This window comes from Pseudoliparis swirei, chromosome 22, assembly GCF_029220125.1.
Source record: "Pseudoliparis swirei isolate HS2019 ecotype Mariana Trench chromosome 22, NWPU_hadal_v1, whole genome shotgun sequence".
Lineage (NCBI taxonomy): Eukaryota > Metazoa > Chordata > Actinopteri > Perciformes > Liparidae > Pseudoliparis > Pseudoliparis swirei.
In genome coordinates, this window is record NC_079409.1 from 10,469,259 (window position 1) to 10,494,089 (window position 24,831).

At 41.8% G+C, this 24,831-nt stretch overlaps 1 protein-coding gene across 4 annotated transcripts; it reads right to left on the reverse strand.

Annotated features, from left to right (window-relative positions):
• Positions 1 to 538: 538 nt before the first annotated feature.
• si:dkey-262k9.2 (uncharacterized) lies at positions 539 to 12,341 on the reverse strand. Of its 4 annotated transcripts, none has more exons than XM_056444628.1 (8): positions 12,254 to 12,341; positions 6,862 to 6,925; positions 6,390 to 6,425; positions 5,649 to 5,687; positions 5,083 to 5,136; positions 4,890 to 4,958; positions 4,643 to 4,685; positions 539 to 3,555 (listed from the first exon to the last, which is right to left on the reverse strand). In XM_056444628.1, exons 2-8 carry the CDS (start codon positions 6,911 to 6,913, stop codon positions 3,510 to 3,512), a joined length of 339 nt encoding a protein of 112 aa, XP_056300603.1. In that variant the 5' UTR covers positions 6,914 to 6,925; positions 12,254 to 12,341; the 3' UTR covers positions 539 to 3,509. The 4 variants fall into 4 exon arrangements, with proteins under 4 accessions (XP_056300603.1, XP_056300604.1, XP_056300601.1 ...); XM_056444629.1 differs by having other exon boundaries at positions 6,862 to 6,922; positions 12,254 to 12,331; XM_056444626.1 differs by lacking the exon at positions 12,254 to 12,341 and adding an exon at positions 9,693 to 9,794.
• Positions 12,342 to 24,831: the final 12,490 nt, after the last annotated feature.

Genomic DNA, 24,831 nt, shown 5'->3' on the forward strand with positions numbered 1-24,831 from the left:
TATTCTCAATAAACATAGAAAACATGAATCATGCTGACAAGTGAAAGAAGTGGAACCATCACCCGCTTAATCTTCGTCTAATATAATTTCTATACTGGCAAAACTGCACTGAAAAGGGATTACTTGTCTTTTCAAATAATGAGACGATTCATATTTTAATCACACCTTCAACCATGAAGCAGGCTTGTTTCTAATGACCCTTTGTCTTATAACTGATGACACAGCCATTGGCAGTGTCTCACAGCCAGGATTATTATTAAAGGTTGTGAAGAATAACCCCATAACATCCTATACTTGACAGTCTCGCACAGCACTGAGCCTGACGCTGGGTCACTTCCCCCTCCTGATGGATACTTCACGCTCTTTACCCTTTCAATCTCAACAAAAGCGTGATGTTTAGTAAAGGGTGTCTAAGCCTCTTAGTGGCTCTGTGCTTGTAAGTGAGTAAAGCCCTAGATTAAACAAGATCCACTGGCGCATTATCATTGCATCCATATGGCATCAAACGATGCAGACAATAAACCGGGATAAAACAAGCATATTTTAAAACAGATTTAATGTCAAAAGCAACACAGAGTTCAGCGTAGTTATATTTATACGATATACAATAGTATTAACTGTTCTAATTGCTACCAGAACACAATAAAAGAGAGATTATATGTGAAAACAGAATTGATTTATGATTTGATATGAATGCAGTTGTTCTCTCATGACCTAGATGGTTATATATTATAAACTTTGTAATAATGATATAATAAAACTAATGTAAATGCCATTGGCAAGCATAATAGATACAGTATGGGTTCATCTGGGTACAAACATGTATTCAACATTAAGTCCAAATTTGAAAAAAGCTGCAATATGACACAAATACAAATATTTTACATAATAAAGCTTTTGCAAAATAACTGACTCCCACAACATGTTTTACACAGAATGTATAAATGAACAATGGAGAAGACATCACCCCTAAACAATTCATGTATAAAAAGACCATTTGGTCAAATACATATTTTCTCCCATGAATAGACATAATACAAATATTTAGGTCAGTGAATCTGTAAATACATATAATATATTAAAGGCTAAACTAACTGCACAAGCAGGACCAGACACAAGCAACGGGGAGAACATTGTGTCCTAGAAAACCACCCAATACAAAAAATGCCGAAAAGAGCAGAAAATGATCAGAAGTTGTGGTGACTCACATTTTCTCCAAAACAATAATGTTTTGCTTGTTTTGTACGGCCATCGACTGCCTGCCGACTCCTCACTCAAATGGTAACCGACCCCCGGACAGGGGCCGCTCGTGAAACACAGCTGAGTGCATCACATAATCAGTGAGTGAGACACACAGTCGGGTGAATATAGTTTGCACACTTTTATTTTGTGAGAGTTTCATTTAGTTTTTGTTTGACGTGTCTTATATGAAGACTACAAGCTGGTTGCTCACATATGTTGCCGCTTGTTGTGGAATTTGAATGAAATGTGTTTAACAACGCCTTACAACGCATTGGTGTGTCGACTGGGGGTTAGCCAATTGTGGGTTGTATTTATTCATCTACACAATGCAGCGGTGGTCATTGCAGACACATCTGGCCGGTTGCGTTTTCTGCATTTCTTTGTAAATTCTGTTCACATCGACGAAGGTGTTTTCTTCATTTGCTTGAGTTTGTCACGTGTTTTCTAAAGTTATAGTACATAGAGCTTTTATAGACACTGTACTCTAGCCTGCATGCACCAAAACAAAAACTAACCTCAATCTAAACATACATTTTTGTGAGAAAGAACACACATTTACATTTCTTATATTAACATGAGTAGTGTCACAGCAGAGAAGCTTTAAAAAAAAGAATAATTGAGTTGAGTTTGGTCACATGCTGGGAGCAAGCTGGACCAAATACTAATAATATGTATCTGCACTATGTTTGCTTTCTTTAATAAGTCGAAGAAAGAAAAGCCCTGAAAGTGAAAACGCTGCTCAAATGTCTCAATTGTGGATTGTTTGTCCAACAGAAACAGTGAATATGACTAAAGGCATGACATAATATAACTGAAATGTTTTGTACTGCAAATTGTGTTCAATTGTACTCCCTTTGAAATGCTGACAGATATTAAAGACGTATCGGGCAATGCTATACTTTTTTAGAAACAACACATACTGTACACACATTGCTCAAATACAAACAGTAAAACAAATGCACAAACAATAATCACATCTGCAGATTTGTTTGTGTTTTATAAACCAGGATGCATCATTTTTTAGACAATGCTTTAGCACAAATCAATAGCTACTGTACACCCTGAAGAGGACGTGACTGCACAATTGTTTTTGCTCTCAAGTGTGGCTGGAGTGGAGCCAAGACCTGTCTCCAGTGGCAAGATTAGCTGCAAGATTTAGTGGAAGCAAAGTGAGATCCTGCTTTGACAAATCCAGTGTTTAACCCAATGTAGCCATTCACTGTGTTGCTTATTCCACTACAAGTGACCTCATGAATACTGCCATGTCGAACAGGAGCAAGTTCCATTCCCTTTCAACATTTGCCACAGAAGGTGCCCATCTCCATATTGGAACAAATAAGGCAACCAGTGCCTCAGGTTCCTGGAGAGAAAGCTTTCTTTCACAGGGCATGATTGATTTCCATTTAAATGAAAACGGAGAAGCCATCATGCTCTCTATGAAAGAACCAAGGCATTGTTGTTGTTTCTACCAATCATCTCCATCTTTATTTGATTTGTGAAATTTGATCCCTAACTCACACCCAGCTTCTTTCTACGAGAAGAAAACGTCTGTATTTACAATCTACGGGACTAAAGGGAACTACTTTCAAAACGAGAGTGAGGGGGAAAGACAACATTATTCATTCCCTGCAATAATATTCACACTGGCTATTTCTGCTTTTTTACTGAGGTTGAGAGGTGGAACAAGTTTGTTATCTTCCTTTTGAACTCCCTCCTGTCATTACCAATGGGCCAAGAACAGAAGGTGTCAGACAAGTGAATAGGAGAATGAAGTGAGCACTAGCCTGGCTTAGCGTGGATTAGACAGGTCTTTTCAACATTTACCAAATCAAATGCAAATGTAGTTTCATTGCATAGCTGATGCGAATAATTTCTTGTTTCAGGTAGTAAAAAAAGGGGGAGCTCCGACTGTGCTAAATTATCCCTTTTAACAAAAGAAGCTTTAAACCATATTCACTGGCTTTTGATTTGTATTCCTCAAATAGAATCCAATTAGAAGGTTTGAATGTGTTCCAAATGTCCCTGGAAAAATTGCGTGTACGTGGTGGATAAACAATTGGGACAAAGACAAGAGTACACAACAGTAAAAATAATAATTAATAAAACACATACGCATATGGATCAACGAGAGCGGCAATGAAGTGAATGGTGAGAAGCAGGCTGTTGTGCAAAGAAGTCTAACTGTCTGAGTCAAAGAGTCGGCGATGGCATCGCCGCGTGCATGGGTCCTCTTTTGTGTGGTATTAAAACTGCTGCTCCACCAGAAACTAGATGGCCCCTTTCTGATCCTGCTCTGTAGGCACGAAGTAGATCCTGAAGAAAGAGAAGCAGGACCGGTCACAGGAAGGGAATACAGGGAAAGAGGATGTGTTGAGGGGGGACAGGGAAGAAGTATGTCATTTTCAAGATATTTTTAGGCTCTGTTTCAGTTTGTTCGCAGAAAGACACAAGAAACAACTCTGCGTGTCTGAATTCAGGAAACGGAACGTGTGCCTCACTCTGCAGGGCTCTGACAGGTGCACGCCGACTGCACTACCTCAGAACACCGCTCATCCCCAGGTGGGACTTAGAAACCTGGCAAGGCACTGTTGATCTAATAAGCCAGAGGTTGCTGTGTGATTAAGCCTCTTTTCAGCAGAGCGATCAGTCATCACCAAACACTGCCAGAGCTGACTGCAGCCCCGGGAGGCAGCGAGTAATCCTGCAGAGGAATTTAACCCTTGCAGATAGTCTTGGGCGTCTGCTCCACAATGGCGGTTATCTTGCTGCTGAGAGATCTCAGGGGACTAACTTGAACTTCATAACCTCTCTAAGCCCGACCTGCATGTCATGTATTGCTGCAACCCAGAACAAAAGAACCTGATTGGTCTGCAGAAAACCTTCCTGTGGTTAAGTGCAAGGAGCAAAGAGTCTCTCTGTATAACTGGTTTTGCCTGTTTTGCTGTCTGAGTGCTGTTGGTAGATTATGACGCCAGCATCATGTTTACGGGTCTTTACATTTCAGAACAGAGTCATCTAGTCAGGCCTCATTTCATGAGTAAGCTTTGGGACAAGTAAGTTCCTGTCCCATTGGTTCATACAGACCCAGTGGCACAATCTCAAGGCTATTGTTTGATGGCTAACATGGGCGTGTTCAATGGTGGCGTTGAAGGGCCTCAGGCTGTGACACTAATTGCTGTACAAGTCCAGACGGGCTCAGATGGGTGGATGCCAGTTAAATTTTTCCACCTGAGTGTTTTTCTCAGATGTTGACGCTGTAGGACGAGGTAGGGTTCACTGGCAAGGCAGCAGAAAGGCTGTTACCCATCAGACTGGTTATGTCACCTGCAGGCTGACTGAGCATAAAGTGGAACGTGCTTCTCTCAAATATCAACGTTAAAGTGGAAAAATGTGACCTTACCCTTGCTGTCGATTGTGCAGGTGGCGTCTTACTAGCACTAGAGCTGCAAGAAAGAAAAATATAAAAAGGTCACGGCTATAAAAGAGAAAAGTTCATATTTGCTCAGGTATTAACGGCTTTACAAGGCACACAGAGACTGCAGAGATTCCAGTCATGCACCGAGAGGCTTTCCAGCAAAGCATTTGTCAACTGTGGAAATTAAACAAAATATTTCACATTAAACTACATTATGTCAAAGAATACTTACTGATTATCGCAGCGCCCGAAAGAGTCAACACAGCCACAGCTACAATGATGATAATCAGGATCAAATTATCTGAAATAAAGAGGTAAGTACATTGAGTTGATACCACTTTATGACATTACAGATCCTTGTTGTATATGTATATTTGTATACACGAACTGTATATCCCTAATTCTAATTGAAATACATCTCTCACCTTGTGTTTCTTTTACACCTGCAGGTTCACCTGGGCCATGAAGATTCCGAACGACTGTAAAGTGTAAAAAAGAAGAAATTAAGTATAAGGGCATGAGCTTGTGTCTATACTGAGAGGTTGCAGAGGAATCGTAGCTCTCTCAGAAAGGCTGCTTCTCCAGGAGCCGACTGCGCTCTTCTAAACAGATCTGTAATTCTATCAAGTGTCCATCAAAGCGAAGATAAGGAGCGACGGAGAGAGGAGTGGAGAGAGAATGAGAATGCCAATGTTGATTAGCCGTCGATGTGTTCATTGGCCTTTCGGCAGAATCCACGGTGGCCCTCCGGGGAGTTAATTGATTCCATTCAGGACTTAATGGTTGGGAGGCGGCCACAGAACCACACATTTCACCGGGCTGGAGCAACCCATACACATGCTGACTTACTGACAATAATTCCAGAGGCCATGACCTTCACATCGACACCTCTGAACAGCTGCCATTACAGCGTTTACGTGTGAGATACAGAAGAAACTAGAAGATCCTCCTGCCCTTCATTCACTATTGGGAACTGAGGTGATAAACTCACCTTTTTCGATTGATGAATCCTCATCATCATCATCCAGACCTGAAAGGGAAGAAGACATCAGCTGCTTGAACACAGTATGGAAATAAATGTTGTTTCGTATGTTCTTTCTTATAATAAGAGTTATTATATTGTACTACTCTAATAGTCAGAATAAAAAAACACCTTTAATTCTTTAGAAACACTGTTTTAGGTTTAAGGCTTTTAGGAAGTGAGTTTAGGACCAAAGGATCTGAGAGCTATAAACAAGTATAAATATTGTACACAGAAAACAAAAACCTATCTGAAAGGCAATAACAAACATAACAGAAATGAAACCTAACCTTTAAGTAAAAAACTGAAAATGAGGAAGAGATGGTTGAGAATCTAACATCTAGGAAATGTGTATTCTATGTGACATCAAATGTGTCTGTAATGACCCTTGACATCTTTAAATTATTTTATCCATTGCATAAAGGACTTGTGTTTGACTTACCCAAAGTCAAACCAGGACAACATACACACGTAAAAACAAGCTAAGGACAAGGTGTGATAAATCCTTTCAAAACAACTTAAGAACATGTGTTCCTTGTTGTTGCATATGGGTGTGATCTCTAAATTGAATGCCATGTTGTAATAAAACATTTTTGTGTGTGTCACGAAATTGACATTGGGCAAGAACTTGTTGAAAAGCATTATGACAACTGTGTCCAGCTGACTGAAAGGCTCCATTAATTGTTTTAGTTTGTTTCATGCATTACATACCTCCATCAGCGGATGCTTCAGTCTCTTCTGAAACAGCTGCAAAAAAATGTTGGGAGTTAGAAAACTTTTACAACACAGTTTTAAAAGTTAATATCATTCACAATCCAGATTACTGCTACATTCAGGGGACTGTACAGCTCAACAGCTATTTGGGCTACAGTAAGTTAAATGGTTGACTTGTTTTGTGAACAGTTGGTGGAGTTTATCTGCAGCTCTTGTATGTTATCTTATATTTTATATCAAGAAAGTACAGCATTAAGAAGAGTGTTGCTGATTTCACATGCATGTATCTTTAATGATATTCTTATATGTAACAACTTTTTGTTTTTACTGTTGCACCTTCTATTTTTGCCGGTTATTATATGTTTCTGCACATACACAGGTAGGTGACGAAAGCATCGTGGCACAGGGATGCACAGGCCCTGATTAGATGTTTATCACCTGCAAACGTCACACAGAGATGAGAACATACCCGGAGCAGCTGGCAGCATCAGCAGCAGACACAGGATCAGCAATCGCATCATCTTCAAATGCTGCTGGGGGGGAAAGAAACCAAGATAAAAATATCTACTATTAATATTCAACCATTGATGTGTGTGGAATCTTGGTTTTTTGGTTTCCGAGATAGGGTGAGATGGAAAGCAGCAACGCTGTCTATTACTGGGGCTTGTGAGGCACTTTGCGCTTCAGGATCACAAAATGCAAGTCAGTGGAAAACTACAATTTCCAAACCAGCAGCCAAGTCCATGTGCAGTTTTAACTGTTTTTAAGTATGTATGCACATCTAGATTGTAATCTGAGACAGGTGGTGACAACGGGGTCAGTGACTGACAACCTTACTTCCCATAGTGCTCAGCAGAAAAACCTTTCTAAATATTTGGTGCCTATTCAACATTTTCCCCTCCTTGAGCAAAGCCCGGGTGCTATGCCATGTGTTGCGCAACACAAAAAGTGTCCAATGATGTTTACTGACAAAACATTTTTGGTTTGCTGTTTGTTTATTGCATCCTGCTCAGCAATATTCCTGTCATGTTCATTCGGAAAGAAAAAGTGTGAGTTTGATTTCCCTTGAACACGTATTTATTCGTCAACTAAGTGTCTTTGAGTGTTTAGAAAAGCACTATACAAATTCTGAGTATTAGTATTAACTTTGCAGGAGCAAAGTGATACTCTTCCATTGGCTGTGACTTCCTTATTGTGTGTATTGTTGTTCTTCAGGAGAAATCTCACAACTTCCTCATGGCACAGGGCCCAAAACAAAAACTACCTCCACTGCCCATCACCACCACTAACACATAGATGTGAAACGCAGATGTTCTTGGGCCGCTAAACAAAGCCCCAGCTGTATCCAACACAATATGAATGAAGATATTTTTATAAATGGGAAAACATGGGAATGACCTCTCTTCCAGTCTAAGGCCCGGATGAAGCCTCATTGGCCAGATTTAGCCATTGAGGTTGGCATGGGATCAGAAACCAATAGTCATTCAATGTTTGATACTGCGCACAGAGGGAACTCTCCATCGACCTTTGTGTCGAATGTTAAACTCTGGGCGCCTCTTCATTGTTAGCCGTGCCCATTGTGTCCTTGTTTTCCTTAATAGTTAATGACTGTGTGGTCAGAACTGAGGTGACCCGTATTGTTAAGGTACAGAGCTCCCACTGTAAACCCCCCACAGAGCAATTACTGACTTACTGTTTCCTACAATTTAAGGAAGTGGATTATGCTCACTCTATTGCGGGTAAATTCTAATTCCCATATTTGGTCAAAGGAATTGAAAAAGATAGAGGCCCGGGCATTAAGACTGGAGATTAGTCCAAATAAGTTTATTATTTTCATACGGTTTTTGACAGTTCTATTAAAACCAAGGCATCAGCAATCTGGCCATGAACTGTAGTCTCATCTATCTATACATGCTGCCATGGAAGTCAATGTCTAAAAACTTCCATGTGAGACAAATGTCCGCACAAGAACGGTTCAAGCCTAGTCCACAACACGATTATCTTGATGCTAAATTAGCAGAACAGCATTAAGATCTATTTTGGTTCAGTATATTAAATGATGCTAATCACACAACTGAGTCTGATTGGATGGGGGACTGTAGAGTGGGCTGTTCTGGCCTCTTGAATAGCTGCAGTAAATATCCAAATGCAAACAACCTAAGAAGCTGAGAATAAAATCCCCTTCTGTATCCAATTTGCTTTTCAAAGTCGCTTTGGGTGAAATAATAAGCTGATCCAATTTGGAAATATTTATCAACCCAGTCCACTGCCTCTGTATCAAAATGGGTCATGGCGCTTGTATTATTTTTCAAATTGGGTAATATATTCTTGTACATTTGAATGCCGATTGAATTCTCTCTTTAATACCAGACCCAATTGGCATCATATAATAACCAGTGGCTTGGTTATAAAGCAGACATCCCGGCTGGCTGCTCGCGAAAGACTCAAAGACCATAGAAAGTAAATGTAGAAATCATAAAACTGGAGTGTAGTGATGGCAGAAATGCATATACTGTATTGTTGCTGGAGGGAGAATTTGTCTTGTTTTTCTAGTTTTTTTAGTCCCCGAAGCAGCTCTCCTCTGACAGGATTAGCCCTGAGCCTCATACCTGTCTGGCCAGGCAAGCCCACCTTAATCTTGTTCACCAGGTTTAAATTTGAATAATGAATATCTTCTATCCCCGCATATACAGATCAACAAAGTAGCCACAAACAGGTTTACTACATGTAAACAAACAGAACTGCTTGCAGTGACACAGACTATCTCTTTCTTATCTGCTCGCACTGATAACAGCCCTCTGCTCAGCCACTGTGCATCGCTGACAAGACTCTGACACCGGTGATAACAATCACTAACGTGCACAGATATTAGAATCGCTGTAGCCTAGTGAGTTCATGGGAGAACAAATACAAGTAAGAGATTGTGAAAAAGAAGAGGGAAGATAGAAAAAGAAAAAAATACCTTTGATTATTGTCAAGATGTGTCAACACTAAAACAGACTTGCTCAAAAAAACAATGAGCCCAATAACAAGGGATTCAAGTGAGAAATGGGAGAAAAAAACACCACGATTGTTTGTTATTCATTGCCATTCAATTTGATAAAAGTGGTAGCTTACTCTGGTTCAGTGAAGAGGAAAAATATTCTGATTGAATTGTTTACTCAACTCTACCATCCATCTCTACCGGAGCTGTTTATCTAAGCGAGGGTGATCCAAGTTCCTTTTTTTTCTGAAGCACAACATACTCTACTACTTGACAGCAGACAAAGCAAAAAGACATAAAAGCAAAACTCACAATACCTCAGTTGATGCCATGCAGACCAGTGAACAATCCACCATCGATAAACAAGGAGTCTGACAACCAACCAGTCGTTTCCTATACAAGTGGTTTGTGGGTGACTTGTTGAGCATCGGGCCAATGAGGCCAACAATAAAACGACGAAGAGGATATGAAAGAGTGCGTCTGACATCACAGCTGTATTTGAGACACATATCCTGCATTTGTCTGCCCCTCTCTCTCTATCTTTCTCTCTCTCGGCATGTGCGCAAAAATATAAACCCTGTGAACACACACGAATGAGCAGATATTAAACTACCGTTTCATCAAAATAAACGTGCCATCTTCCACCTCGACTGTGACTAAAACAGCAACAACCCGATTCAGGCCATACAGAGCTCTGGGCACGTACACCTCAGCTTTTTATCAGATTGAGACAAAGTGCTTTTGTCTTTGTTTTGATAACACCACTATCACAAGGACTTCCCCAGTCACATTGAGGGTTTTTACTGTACAATCTATCTTAAATGCAGCCTCATCACTCTCCCAAGACACAAGTGCCACAACATGTGCACAAACAAACCCCTGCAAAGATGAGATTTAAAGGGTTTCAACAAATATTTGGTGCCCTTGCCAGCAGCTTGATTAACAACTATATAATAACATTTTACTTGTTTGCAGACAAATGAAACAGGTAAAAAAGTCGAGCACACTGTGAAGGGTTGAAAATCGTACACACATACACAGGAAGTGAGAACGGGGTGCTGCAGTGTGCAGACAGGTTTTTTCTTTTTTTTCTTTTTGCATTTACAACACCCCCACCCTCTATAACCGGCTTCCTTGAGAAGAGGAAGAAGTCTGCACATTTGAACGGATGAAATCAAGCTATTCTCTCATTGACTCACTGTAAGATGAACAGGGCTGAAATCTCTCTCATGGACAGCCATGTATTGAGGACATAAAAAAGGTCAATAGCCGTACAAGAGAAAGACAGTTCTATTGCAAAGTGTTTAATTCGTTGTGGAATCCATGGTTTTTAAATAAGATCCTCGCGTGACCCTCTTCATCTGTGGCCCGAAATTGTGACCCACTCCCCCAAAGTCAGAGAAAGAGTTGTGCAACAGCACAGATGACTCTTTAACAGGAAGACGCTGACTCCCACTGCGCGGGCCGAGTTCAGGGAAACAAATGCATTCTCACCTCCGAGGGGATTCACAGACACCTCATATGGTGCCCAACTGCTGCTTCACGTTTGCCTCTCAGTCAGCGTTTTGCTTCTGAGGAAAACACCTCGGTGTGTCTTGTGTGTCGGAGAGCTGCTGGCACGGCAGTTTCATGGAAACGATGTGAAGATACTTCTTTGCTGCTGATTGTAGCTTGAGGCCATGCATGACACCAATGTAGCTTAACGCAGTAATTGGCCCAATAAAGGGAACTTATATATAGTATACTTGTCATTGTAATGCCACAATTTCAGTAAAACTGAATAATGATTGATGATAATATTTACTTGAGCTGGATCAGTACATGTATTTAATTAAAATAATGCAGATCACCTCAGATCAACACATTATGATTGGCAGGCGTACAAAAACACAGGTAGTCTATATATATGTGTGTGTGTGTGTGTGTGTGTGTGTGTGTGTGTGTGTGTGTGTGTGTGTGTAGGTGTGTGTGTGTGTGTGTGTGTGTGTTGCTTGCTCATCAATAGAAAATATTCCTATTCTTTCCATATTAAACATAAATGCATTTCAACGAAGTTTCTCACTACAAAAGTTAGGAGCACTCCATTTATCCACTATTGCTCCCATTTCTTGGTGACTATAACAGAGGTCATTCATGCTATTATTTCAGAAATCTTCTGGATCAACCATTTCATGACAGCTCTGGAAGGATCCCTCTGTATCCAGTTACCTTGTACGGAAATCTTTTCCTTTTCTTGTTTCAGTGCATGAATGCAGGTTGTGCTGCTGCTGCTCCAGGTGTGTCTCCAGGGAGTTGGTAAGTGGCAGGGTTTATAGACTATTGTTTGTATGAGTGTTTAAATTAGATTCAATGGTAATTTGCACAAAGAGTGTGCTACAACCTGACTAGTTTACCAGCATGTTTCTGCTTTCTTCACTCTGTCATTTTTTACCCCGATCCCTTCTCTCAATATTTGCAGGATGTTTACTCTTTCACTGACAACAAGTCTCAACAGTTGTGCTGTCTTCTTTGTGTTCGTCTAGTTTTGAGTGACGAGCAGGGTATGGCTCAGCCCTTGGGACGACAAAAGATACTAATCTGTGCACTGCGAAAAGGACTTATGGATAGTAATTGGTGTCTTGAGAAATCTTCAGTTATCTTTTCTCCACATTGCTATGTGATTAGAAGACATTATTGTATGCATTCATGGATCACACACTTAACACCAATAATCTGTTTGCTTGTCACAATGCTTTTTCTGTGAGTTAAAACATTTATCCAACCATTTTTCTCAGTCAATTTTAACTTGTACAATTTGCAATGACAATAGTATACGTTTGTGCTAAAATAGTAAGTATGTGTAACTACATTTAATATATTAAGTGAAAGGTGAACTTACTTTTAAATGAGTTCAGAGTTGTCTGTTGGTATGTTGTTGCGCCGACGCCAAGATCCTTGTTATCATGGGAACTGCCAGAGCGAGTGTGCACGTTAATACAGGTGTAACCAGTCAGGAACTAGGAACGGTGTTCTTCATTGGCTGCTGAGCCTGTTGAAATCCGACACCACCAGTCTTATCTCTTACAAGAGTAAATATACTGTGCACATGGGGAAACTTGCTCACTGCTCTCAGTAAATGGTTTCACTTTTTCTGCAAGTGTGGCGTTTACCGTCATACAATCAACTGCTCTCAGAGCAGTCCGTCTTTGTGTGCAAACCATGTGCTTTTTCACTTTATGTGCACATATCCTGCTGTTGTGATGTGAGAGCATATTGAAATTCTATAATTTGAATACAAAAGTAACACAATTGTGTATTCTCCTCCACAGGCCTGTCCGTGGCCAGTCTTTGTAGGATGTTTTTGATTATGTTACTTTCAACTCACATAATACCCAAATGTTAATTACCAAGTAATTATTGCAGCCACTGGTGTTTGGACCTCAGTCTTTGTGACGGTTCTGGGAAGCAGCTTTGTGCCTATACCTCTACCTCTCTGCTGACCAGTCAAAGACGATTCACCTGCCATTGTCCATGGGAATGACCAGTGATCGCCCCTACTTCCTCCTCAGTGTCTGGATGGCCTGTTACAGCCCGTTCCTCATTATGTACCCAGACTGGTTGTGACCACTACCTCCTTCATGATGTGTCCTCCTGGGGGATCCAATTCTATCCTATTACGCCTCACTTCCCTAACCACCCTGCTCTGTCAGTTGTGTATATAAGAGTGCTGCGGAGTGTTTACCTCCAGAGCAATTTCAGCCTCTCTGGCTCAGAGTTAATCTCCAAAGCAGCTGTAGGTGTAGTGGTTGGTTTTACCTGCTCCAAACACACACTTGGGGACTGCAGTTTTGATTACATAATCCCTCTCTTGGTAAACACAGGAATGTGTTCAAGTTTCCTGTTGTTCAATGGCTGCTATCAACTCTGACCTGGTAGTCACCGCCAGTACTGGGCGAAAAAATTTGTTTCTCGTTGGTAGCATTATGAAGGTCATTGCAGTTGTGACTTCAGATGAAATCCACATTATTAGTGACAGTCACTTTTAACTTGTTTACTTCAGACGTGGCAATGCACGACGTCCTTCAACTCTAACATTACTGCCATCTGTTGATATCTGCCAGACCGTAGCTGTGTTTGATTCAGGTGAGATGAGTGAACAGCAAGATAAGGTTTTTCTCACGGGAGATTTAAAAATCTGGTGGTATATTCTCCCAGAAGCCCAACTTTTCTCAGCTGCCTGTATATGAAGAGTCCAGTTCTCTTCCCATGAACAAACATGTGAAACATAGTGTCTATATCCAGTAGTGTGTGAGCATTTTTTTTAGAGGACTTTGCATCTTTTAATGACTCCTAATCAATAAAATGCAACATGTACTTTTTGTATTTCTGCTGCAGCTTCTTTTGCACAGTTGTGGTCACAAACGGAAGTACTCTATCAAAGATGGAAAGTCACTCTGTTCTTTGAAAACTAAGATATGCTCTGCATGGGGTGACTCTTATTACCGCAAATTTGATGGAGGAGATTTTGTGCTACACGGAAACTGTAACTACACTTTAGTTCAGACAAGCTGTTTAGGCATAAATGCTTCTGTTCCACTCCAGATTAATACAACCCGAGCACATTTGAACAGTGCCACTGTCTCAATCCTCCAATCAGATCAGCTAAGCATCCAAGGCTTTAACTTACTATAGTTAAATAAGACAAAAAAACATGTTATGGTGAGTGTACTGAACACATTTAAATTAATTATACACGTGTTTTAGTTGTGAATTAACATTATATGTTCTTGCATTTAAACTTGTAGATTAATGGACAAAAGTACAACCTATACCCCTCACTTTCGGGAATGGGTCCAACGTGGCTCCAACGTTGTCGTAGACACTGCCTTCGGCCTAACTCCACAATATGACTGTAAACACCATCTCCAGGTTGGTGTTGGCCCAGAACTGTATGGAGTCCTTTGCAGATTGTGTGGAAATGTTAATCCCAGTGCCTCAGATGGCATCGTTGCCTCTCATGGCACAGGTGAGACCCAGACTGTGGATTTTACTCCACCATGGTGAGTGATGCAAGCTCCTGCATTAGAGATTGTTTTGGGGGTGTCTCATGTCAAGTGTGCACTCAAAGCCCTTAAAACCTTTTGCAAGTTGCCACTCATATGTTGATCCTGAGTCATGTGTTCGTAGTTGTCTTAACAGCCTGCGTGTCAACAAAGCGGCCTCTTCTATGTGCAAGATTATGATGGCCTATACTAATATCTGCCTGAGGCTCTCTGCTAGAGTCCAAAACTGGAGAACCATCTCTGAGTGCTGTGAGTTTTATTATTTTTTAAAGTGATTTTTAAGTGAATTGTTTTCAAAAACAATGTGCTGAGATTATTTGTTTCTCTTACAGCTTTGGTATATATAAACAGCCACTATGAGATCTGCAGTAACCCAGAGGCCAATAAGAATTGCACCCTGCCCTGTGTGGAATCATGCCAATGCAACAGGGGGTATCTGCTGATTGGTGGAGAGTGTGTGCCACATGGCCAGTGTGGTTGTCTTTACCAAGATTTCTACGATCACCCAAAGGAGAACTTCTGGACGGACAAACACTGCCAGGAGACACGTGTCTGCCAGCCGAGCTCCAAGAGGGTTGTGTGTGCTCAGTCTCGCTGCCAGGATGGAAACGTGTGCAAAGTGAGGAATGGAGTCCTGGGCTGTTACATGGAAGGGCACGTGATATGCATAGCCAAGGGGGATCATACCACATTTGACGTGCGTCATTTTAATGTGTATGGCACTGACTTCTTGCTGTACCACCTGGGGGGGCCTGGAAGACTTTAGTGCTGAGGTCCAGAACCAGAGGGAGGATGCTACAAATGCTTCCTTTTGTCCTGATGAAATGATGGTCTCCAGTTATTCCATTGAGATGTCAAATGATTGGAGTGACAGAGTTATGGTAGGTTAATTTATTTTCCGCCGTACATCTCGTCAGCGTAATGTTTCCGCCAATTGCAATGTTCATATTACTCCCCTAGTTTTAGGTAAAGGGTCTGCTACTGCGTCTTCCATCTGTATTGAGAAAAAGCCAAATAAAGCTCTACGTGACTGGACTCTCAACGTGTATCGACACAGACTTTGTTGTGTTGTAACATACAGCTCTGATGTTCTCACTGTTTAAGCGCAAAGGATCTAATATGTTAATCTCTGAATGCTGATCCAGAAGATGATCAGATTTGTCTTGGGTCGTTAGACTCTGGCGAACCAAGCCTGACCATGAACGTGAGGATGTGCCTATCAACACAAAAGGGTGCATTTCACAAGATTTGGCTCATAATGAAGAAAAAGATTTCCGTACAAGGTAACTGGATACAGAGGGATCCTTCCAGAGCTGTCATGAAATGGTTGATCCAGAAGATTTCTGAAATAATGGCATGTATGACCTCTGTTATAGTCACCAAGAAATGGGAGCAATAGTGGATAAATGGAGGGCTTCTAACTTTTGTCGTGAGTAACTTCGTTGAAATGAATTTATGTTTAATGTGGAAAGAATAGGAATATTTTCAATATTTTTCCCCCCATAGATCTCTACCACCAAATAGTGAATACCACCTGTGCTGCAGTCACATGACTGACTGTGTAAAAAACTCAAGTCCTCAAGCAGCAAAATACAAAGAGGGCTGATTCTGCCAACCGGGTTTTTTCCACAGTGAGTATGCCAAATTCTGAGTGTGGCTGCATTCACGATGACGTTAACGATGCAATCCATGAGTATCTTCTACCCCGAAGAGCACTGTCAGCTGCGATGTGTCTGTGAGGGCCACAACAGAGTGCAATGTACCTACCACACATGTCCAGTTGAAACAAAATGTGCCATCCAAGATGGCTAGAGGATATGTCGTGCATCACAGCCTGTTAAATCTTCAGTCATGACTCATGGGTGGCAGACACTTCAGGAGCTACGATGGACATAGCTTTGACTTTAATATGGCAATGCCGTGATGTTCTATCCCAGGCTTGTGATGAGGAAGAGTATGACCTCGCAGTTATCCAGTAAGGACGGCTGCACCTCGGGGTCCATGGAGGGAACATGTCTTTGGAGAATGAGCCTTTGGGCAAAGTAATGGTAAGCAGTTGCACCTTCACCAACATAAATCGAAGTTTGCCTTAGTCGTAACTTTAACTTTAACATATTTCCAGATTGAAGGTGTTTTGAGTGGTCTTCCTGTCCAGCTGGATCACATCACAGAGCAATACCGCATTCTGGCTTGCAGACTGGTGTTGTTTTTGAAACAGGGTTTGTTGTCACTGATGGAGGGCCTGATCCGATACAAATAGGGATTCCTGCCTCCCATTGAGAAGTGTGTGGCTTGTGTGGAAACATCAGAGCTCACGCTGCAGATGACAAACTGAGTCCAAATATCAGCCTCGCAAGTGATGTTTCCACCTTTGCATCTTAATCGTCACTTTCACCATCTGTAACAAACTGTTGTGCTCTCTGTTCAGAGTGCAACTCTACCTTGGCCGCTGGATTTGCATCTAATAACCTCTGAGGTGTGCTGCTTGATCCTGCAGGATCATTTGGTGGACGTCACGCCCCTGTCGACCCTGAGCCCTTCTTTCAGAGCTGTGTGAATAACTTGTGCATCTCTAATGGGAATGAAGATTTGCTTTGCAGTAGTTTGAGAGTAATTAAATGCACTTTTACGTGCCAATTGGCAGGTGCCAAGGCTAAACTACAGAGGGGTGAGAAGTGCTGTGAGTGTTATTAATGTTGACTTTCTTTTGTGTACGTGTTTTATCAATCTTTTGGGGTGTGCCAATGCATGTAAATCATACAGGTCTGCACACATGCTTCTCGTGTACTTTTAGCTTTATACAGCGACGTTAACTGATTGATGTATACTAAGGAGAGCTGGACTATGAACCCATTTGTCTCCCCTCCCACAGCACTCCCATGCCCTGAAAACTCTCACTATGTTATATATGTGTCAGTGCGGGCCCTGAGTGGTATTCTAGCCGATATCCTCTGCCCGTGGGCCTGTTATGAAGGATGTCAATGTGAGTTTGAATACATGCAGTGGAGTGGAAACGGCTGCATCAAAGCTGAGTAATCAGAAATCAGAATCAGAATCAGAAACAGGTTTATTGCCAAAGAATGTTTTCACAAACAAACGAGGAACTTTTTTTGGCGGAAGGTGTGGTTGCTTCTACATTGGGCACTACTATGAAGTGAGTAGCGTCACATTATTTAGCTTACACCAAGTACCATATTAATGTTCACTTCATCCCAGCAATTCATTTCCGATTTTTCTTAATCCAGTGAAACCATATATTTAGAATGTGACCTGAACAGCTTTGTTTGACTTCTGATAAACCCATTGGTTCATTGGGGTGCGTTTAACAAAATGACATGAGAACCCACAGTTGCCGTTATATACATGCCCTAGTTTGTCCATGCACTCTTAGGCTACATCCACATTAATATGTTTACCCTTAAAAATCGGGTTTTAAAACCAAAACAATCTCCATCCACACAGGCGTTTCAGCATTGTTTGCGAAATGATTTCCATCCATGCTAGAAAGCCTAAATCCAAATATCATTATTCACATACAGGACTGTCTCAGAAAATTAGAATATTGTGATGAAGTTCTTTATTTTCTGTAATGCAATTCAAAAAACAAAAATGTCATGCATTCTGGATTCATTACAAATCAACTGAAATATTGCAAGCCTTTTATTCTTTTAATATTGCTGATTATGGCTTACAGCTTAAGAAAACTCAAATATCCTATCTCTAAATATTAGAATATCATGAAAAAGTATACTAGTAGGGTATTAAACAAATCACTTGAATTGTCTAATTAACTCGAAACACCTGCAAGGGTTTCCTGAGCCTTGACAAACACTCAGCTGTTATAAATCTTTTTTTTTACTTGGTCTGAGGAAATATTAAAATTTTATGAGATAGGATTTTAGAGTTTTCTTAAGCTGTAAGCCATAATCAGCAATATTAAAAGAATAAAAGGCTTGCAATATTTCAGTTGATTTGTAATGAATCCAGAATGCATGACATTTTTGTTTTTTTAATTGCATTACAGAAAATAAAGAACTTTATCACAATATTCTAATTTTCTGAGACAGTCCTGTATACTGGGCATGCGGGTGCGAGTGTGAACATGAAGTAGAATGGTTACTTGGTTACAAAAAATACAACAGGTCACTGCAGTTCTTGATCTCTTACACACACACACACACACTCACACACATCAAGTATACTTCAAAATGAACACTTATAAATCAAAATTAATTATTTTATAGGTCAATAAATGTGGTCAACACTTATTCCCCCTCTGTTGCCTGTTCTCACACTCGTCGCTCTGCCAGTGGCTGAAGTCCCTGTCATACTGGAGAGCATTCATGCTTTTGTTCCTAGACAGTGTGTGTGGACTTAACAATAGTTGTGCAGAACAAAATAAGAAAAGAGAAGTCCTCCATTGTGTCCATCGTTCTCCTCAAAACCAAAAAGTGTGATTTCAAACATCAACAGTTGTGACCGCTCTGACACAATCAGCCAACAGGGTGTCTACATCATCGTTTTCAAACTTCCTCAGTGTAAACATAGCAAAAGATATGCTTTTTAAAATGGGAACGTAGCAGTGTGGACGTGGCCTTTTTAATATGATGACTCATTAATGTTTTCGCCAAATGTACATATGCCTCACTAGTGCACGTGAGATGACGAATCACTAAATCCTGGGTTGGTTGTTTTTTTGCTCTGTGTCTTAGAGAACGGTTGGATGACACACACCAAAGGTGACACAGTGACTAACTGTTCTTTGTAGATCGGGGAGATATTGGCGGCTGGGGGCTGCTCAGAGCGGTGTAACCGCTCTCCCACTGCCACCATGTGCTGCGAGTCAGGATCTTGCCTCGAGGGAGAGAGCTCCACCCTTAAAAATACTTGGGGATGTGCAAGAAAAAGTAAGCTCAGCTGGTTCTTCTGGGTTGGGTGACATTTCCTCAAAGGCGAACTGTCACGGGGCCTCACCATGCAACGTTCATTGTTCATGCGTTATTGCATTATTACATTTTGTCAGTTTCTTTTTGTTTCTGCCGGTATGGTTTTGCATCTTCATACACAGGAGTTATTTCAGTGTCCTGTAATTTTACCTAAATGAGGTTAAACGCTGCTCCTTAAAATGATGATATACTTGTCTTGTTGTTGCAATGCTTGTCAATCATAAGTACTAATTCACCTCTTATTTTACTTGTCTTTCACAGAAGCCTGTGACATGATATTTAAATGTAATGCGTCACAAATGTGTATGTGTCTTTACATGTGTTGCAATAAGGCAGGTTTTTATTTTTTATTTTTTTATGAGGAACACAAATAGAACACATTTGCCTCTGAACTTTATTCATCAGTATACCTTTATTTACAGCAGTTGTTTTATAAGTGCTGTCATCCACCTAAACAACCACTAATCTGATAAATCCCCCCACATTTCTTGACAAATTCATTATACAATGTGTGTAAATGGTGAGTCATGTAGGGTCTGGAGTCAACCTTGTGAAGCTATAGTGTTGGATACTGGGAGGCTCCCACTTCTACACATCTGATGGAAAGGTGTTTGAATTCATAGGAAACTGTACCTATACTCTGATCCATTTATTGAAGGACACCAGTAAGAATATGACATATTTGGGTCCAGGTACAGAAAGACAGGAAACCCAATGAGGCTTCCCTCTTTTTAAAGCTATTCATGTCAAAGTGGCTAAAGTCAATATTACAATCTACAGAGGGGGACAAGGCACCATGCTTGGGTGTTTTGGCATTTTCTTTCCCCCATATTGTTGATCTATCTCCTTTTCTATCAGCCATGTCCTGTCCACTGAAAGTCCTGTGGCTCAGCCGACTCTGCCACGTGTGAGGACCCATTCAGTTCAAGACCCTGCACCCTAGGGTTCATCCTGGATGGTGACAGAACAGGTACCGTTACCACAGCAACCCATTCTGGGCTGATGAGGGATGCAATGTCCAGTATGTTTGTGACACCTACACCCACCAGACGCAGTGCCATTTGAATTTGTGTGGCCCGATGAATACTGCAGTCTTCAATATGGAGTCAGAAGCTGTGTGCAGTCAGAGCAGACATGCATGTAATAATAATAATAATAATAATAATAATAACTTTATTTATATAGCACCTTTAAAAACTGAGTTTACAAAAGTGATCTACAGAGAATCAAGGCAAAACTAAATAGAATGGTAAGATACAAATATAAAATAAAAAACAGACAAACTAAATTAGAGGAACCAAAGAACTGCATAAAAGGACGATATCACCTGAAAGATGTTCTATAAAAATGTGTTATAAGAAGTGATTTAAACAGATAGTCACCTTTGACCAGCATGACTATGACTCGAATGGCACCTGCCACTAGTACCTATTAGTGGGAACGTGGACAGAAACGAGGCGTTGATGTCATCCAGGTTCACGTACTGACAGAGGGACACCTAGAGTCCCCCCTTTATGTCCTGTCAATGTGTGTGGTGTGCATGTGGAGCTAAACAGTGAAAACACTGTGAGCATAGAGTGCTAGTATGCTCTTGTTTAATTGCATTTATTTTTTTAATTGTCATGTCACTGTATTGGTCATAAATCATTATATAATTATACCAGACCTCACAAAGATTACTTGTAAAAATGTGTTGCCCTGATTTTCTAATGCAATTGTGGCCCCCCCTACAGGTTGATGGAGTCAAAAGGAGCATGCCCTATGACTTCAGCCTGACTTACATCTGCACAGATATGGGCTTTAAATTGAGTCTCGGCAAAGAGGGCATAGTTGGAATTAATCTCTCCAGTAAAAATGCTAATGCTTCTTGTGGCCTGTGTGGTAACTTCAACTCTGATCCCGAGGAGGACCTAACAGCAGATAGCCCAAAGGAGACTCTCAAGGTGCGTTCACACCAAAAGCGAAACTATTTTTTCGCGCGACCAAATCCCATGAAAAGTCAACGTACAGACAGACGCTTGTGGCTGCGATAGACGCGATAGACGCGATATTTTTCCAGGGCGGCGCGTTTGGGGCGTTTGGGGCGACGCGATGTATCCGACGCGTTGACAGCGGCGCGTTTCCAGCGGCGCAATTTTCGCCCCTAGTTGAAATATTTCAACTTTGAGGCAGTCATCGCAACTCGGGCCAATCGGCTCTTGTGTTCCGACGAGACACGGGATAAGCCCCGCCCCTCGCGGAGAGTCTCGACGCTCATGGCTTGAACACGGTGAATGGTCGAGCGAATAAACTCACGCGTTTTGGACGACGCGAAAAATAGTTAAGCTGTTGGTGTGAACGCACCTTCAGTTACGAACATTTGGGAAAGGCTTGGAGAATTGAGCATTATGCTTGTTGTGTGGAGGTGTTGAGATATGTACTCAGATGTATATGTAATGTGATGCTGTACTGTGGTATGTATATATGGTTACACCACAGGGTGGCGCTAGGGCGCAGGCTATAAAGGCTAATGTGCCATACTTTACTTTGTTCAGTTGAAGTAGCTCTGACCGTGAGACTGATGTGTCAGAAGCTTGCTAAATAAATACGCCGACAACGGCTAAAGATAAATCCATCATTTATTCTTTCCTCCGAATGCAACGGTAGCTGCTGCAACAGTGCTCCACAACTCAACAGGTTATGGGCCCAGGAGTCGTTCGGAAGAAAAGTTTAACAGTTAGAAAGTCGCAACGAACCGCGTGCTAACGGGCAGCTAGCTAAGAAGAAGAGCAAGCTCGCATGATGGAACAACGAGGGAGGAGCAGGTTGCCTCGACCGACATTCGACGGAGACGAAACCAAGTATGAGATTTGGGAAACCAAAACGCTGGGATATCTCCATTTGAATGGACTAAAGGACACTATTCTGAGAGAACCGACGTCAGAGCAAGAGCGAGCAGCAGATGCAGGTAAAAATGCTGACGCATACGCAGAGCTAATTTTACTGTTGGACGACAAAAGCCTCTCGTTAGTAATGAGGGATGCGCCCGATGATGGAAGACAAACTCTGAAAATATTGAGAGAGTATTATGCAGGGAAGGGAAAGCCCCGTATAATCAACTTGTACACCACGTTGACATCGCTTCAGAAGGCAAGCCATGAGAGTATAATGGACTATATCATCAGAGCAGAAACCGCCATCACAGCGCTGAGGAACGCAGGTGAAACGTTAGGAGACGGATTGCTAGTGGCTATGGTTTTAAAAGGACTGCCTGAGAGTTTTAAGCCATTTGCAATACATGTGGCGCATACGGACGATAACATCACGTTTGCAGAATTCAAGACTAAACTACGAAGTTTTGAAGAAACGGAGAAGTTAAACGTAGCTGAGTCGAGCGACAGTGTGATGAAGACTCAAGGGAAGAGTGGAAGGCGTCCCGCCAAAACGGTCGCCCGTGACTGGAACAAAGAAGACAAAGAAATGTCATGTTTCAAGTGTGGCATCAAAGGCCACAGAGCGAGAGCGTGTCGACAGAAGACATGGTGTAGTTTTTGCAAAAATGACACACACAAAGATGCCACGTGTAGGCGTAAGGACAAACAAGATGGTGTGAGTAAAGTCTCAGAAGATGCCGGCGAGGACTACGCTCACGGTGAGAGACGGAGGAACCAGAACCCAGCGGCAGCCGGCGTGCAGTATCCAGGAGAAGGGTCTGATGGTGGACACAGGAGCTACCTCTCATGTCATCACTGACATAACCTGGTTCAAAAGTTTCGACAGCGCGTTCAAGCAAGAAACGCACATTGTCGAGCTGGCAGACGGCACCCGATGCAGCGGAATTGCTCAGCGGAGGGGGAATGCCGAGGTTTCCCTCATCGACAGCAACGGACAGCGACGAAAGGCGACGCTGAGAGATGCTTTGTTTGTACCGTCATATCCTCAGAGCATCTTCTCGGTGAAGGCAGCTACCACGAGTGGAGCTACGGTTGTCTTCAAAGAAGATAAAGATGTCCTGATAACCAGAGGCGGTACCAGGTTTAACATTCATGTGTATGGAAAGCTGTATTATTTGCATACTGAATGTGAATCTAATGATAAGTGTAATGCCTGTCACGACATACAGACATGGCATGAAATATTAGGCCATTGTAACTATGACGATGTTGCGAAGTTGCAAAATGTTGTTGTAGGTATGCAGATCAAAGGTAAAACAGGTAGGCCCGAACAAGAGTGTGAGGTGTGTATTCAGGGAAAGTTTGCCCAAACCAGAAATAGGGACCCTGATACCAGAGCAAAGGCTCCCTTACAGATGGTACACACAGACCTTGCAGGTCCTGTATCCACTGAGTCGAGAGAAGGTTACAAATATGTGCAATCATTTACTGATGATTACTCAAGCGCAGTGTTTGTTTATTTTCTAAAGAAGAAAAGTGACACAACACAGGCTACGGAAAAGTTCCTAGCAGATGTATCCCCTTATGGGAAGGTGAGGTGCATCAGATCCGACAACGGAACAGAGTTTACATGCAGTGATTTCCAAGCAGTGTTGAGGAAAAATAATATCAGACATGAAACGTCAGCTCCTTATTCCCCACACCAGAACGGAACAGCAGAGAGGGGTTGGCGTACTCTTTTTGAGATGGGTAGGTGCATGATAGCTGAAAGTGCATTAACCAAGCAGCTATGGCCCTACGCTGTACAAACAGCAGCAATGGTACGGAACAGATGTTTTAACAAACGTACAGGGCAGACTCCTTATGAGCTGCTAACCAACAAAAAGCCCAATGTATCCAAAATGCAAAAATTTGGGTCTGTATGTTACACATACAAACAGAGCAAAGGGAAGCTTGATTCCAGATGTGAGAAGGGGCATTTTGTAGGTCACGACAAGAACAGCCCAGCGTATTTGGTGTATCATCCAGATACAAACAAAGTACAAAAACACAGACTAGTAAAGTTTGTGAGGCAGTCAACTGTGGAAAAACAAACACAGACAGGTGAGCCAGATCCAAGCGATAGCTATGATGACACTGTGAGACCCAGGACTACTGAAACCACGCAGGGGGTGAGTAGGAAAACTGAAAATAGTGATAGTCCAGGTACAGAAACGAGGTCTAGTGACCATAATCAAACGCAACAGAGTGTGACAAGTGGCGAACCAGAGAGTAAAAGGTATCCATCTAGAGAAAGAAGGAAGCCGAGTCATTTAGATGAGTTCATAACTGAAAACGGTGTCAGTGATGCGCTTCATATCACAGTAGACTACTGCTGTAGAGCGGTGTGTGGCATTCCACAGACATTTGGGGAGGCAATGGGGTCAGCTAACTCAAAACAATGGACAAAAGCCATGGATGAGGAAATCCAGTCCTTAAACGAGAACAAGACCTTTACCCCGACATCACTGCCAATAGGCAAGGAGACAGTGGGGGGTAGATGGGTTTACGCCATCAAGACTGATGCAGATGGGAGAGACAAATACAAAGCAAGGT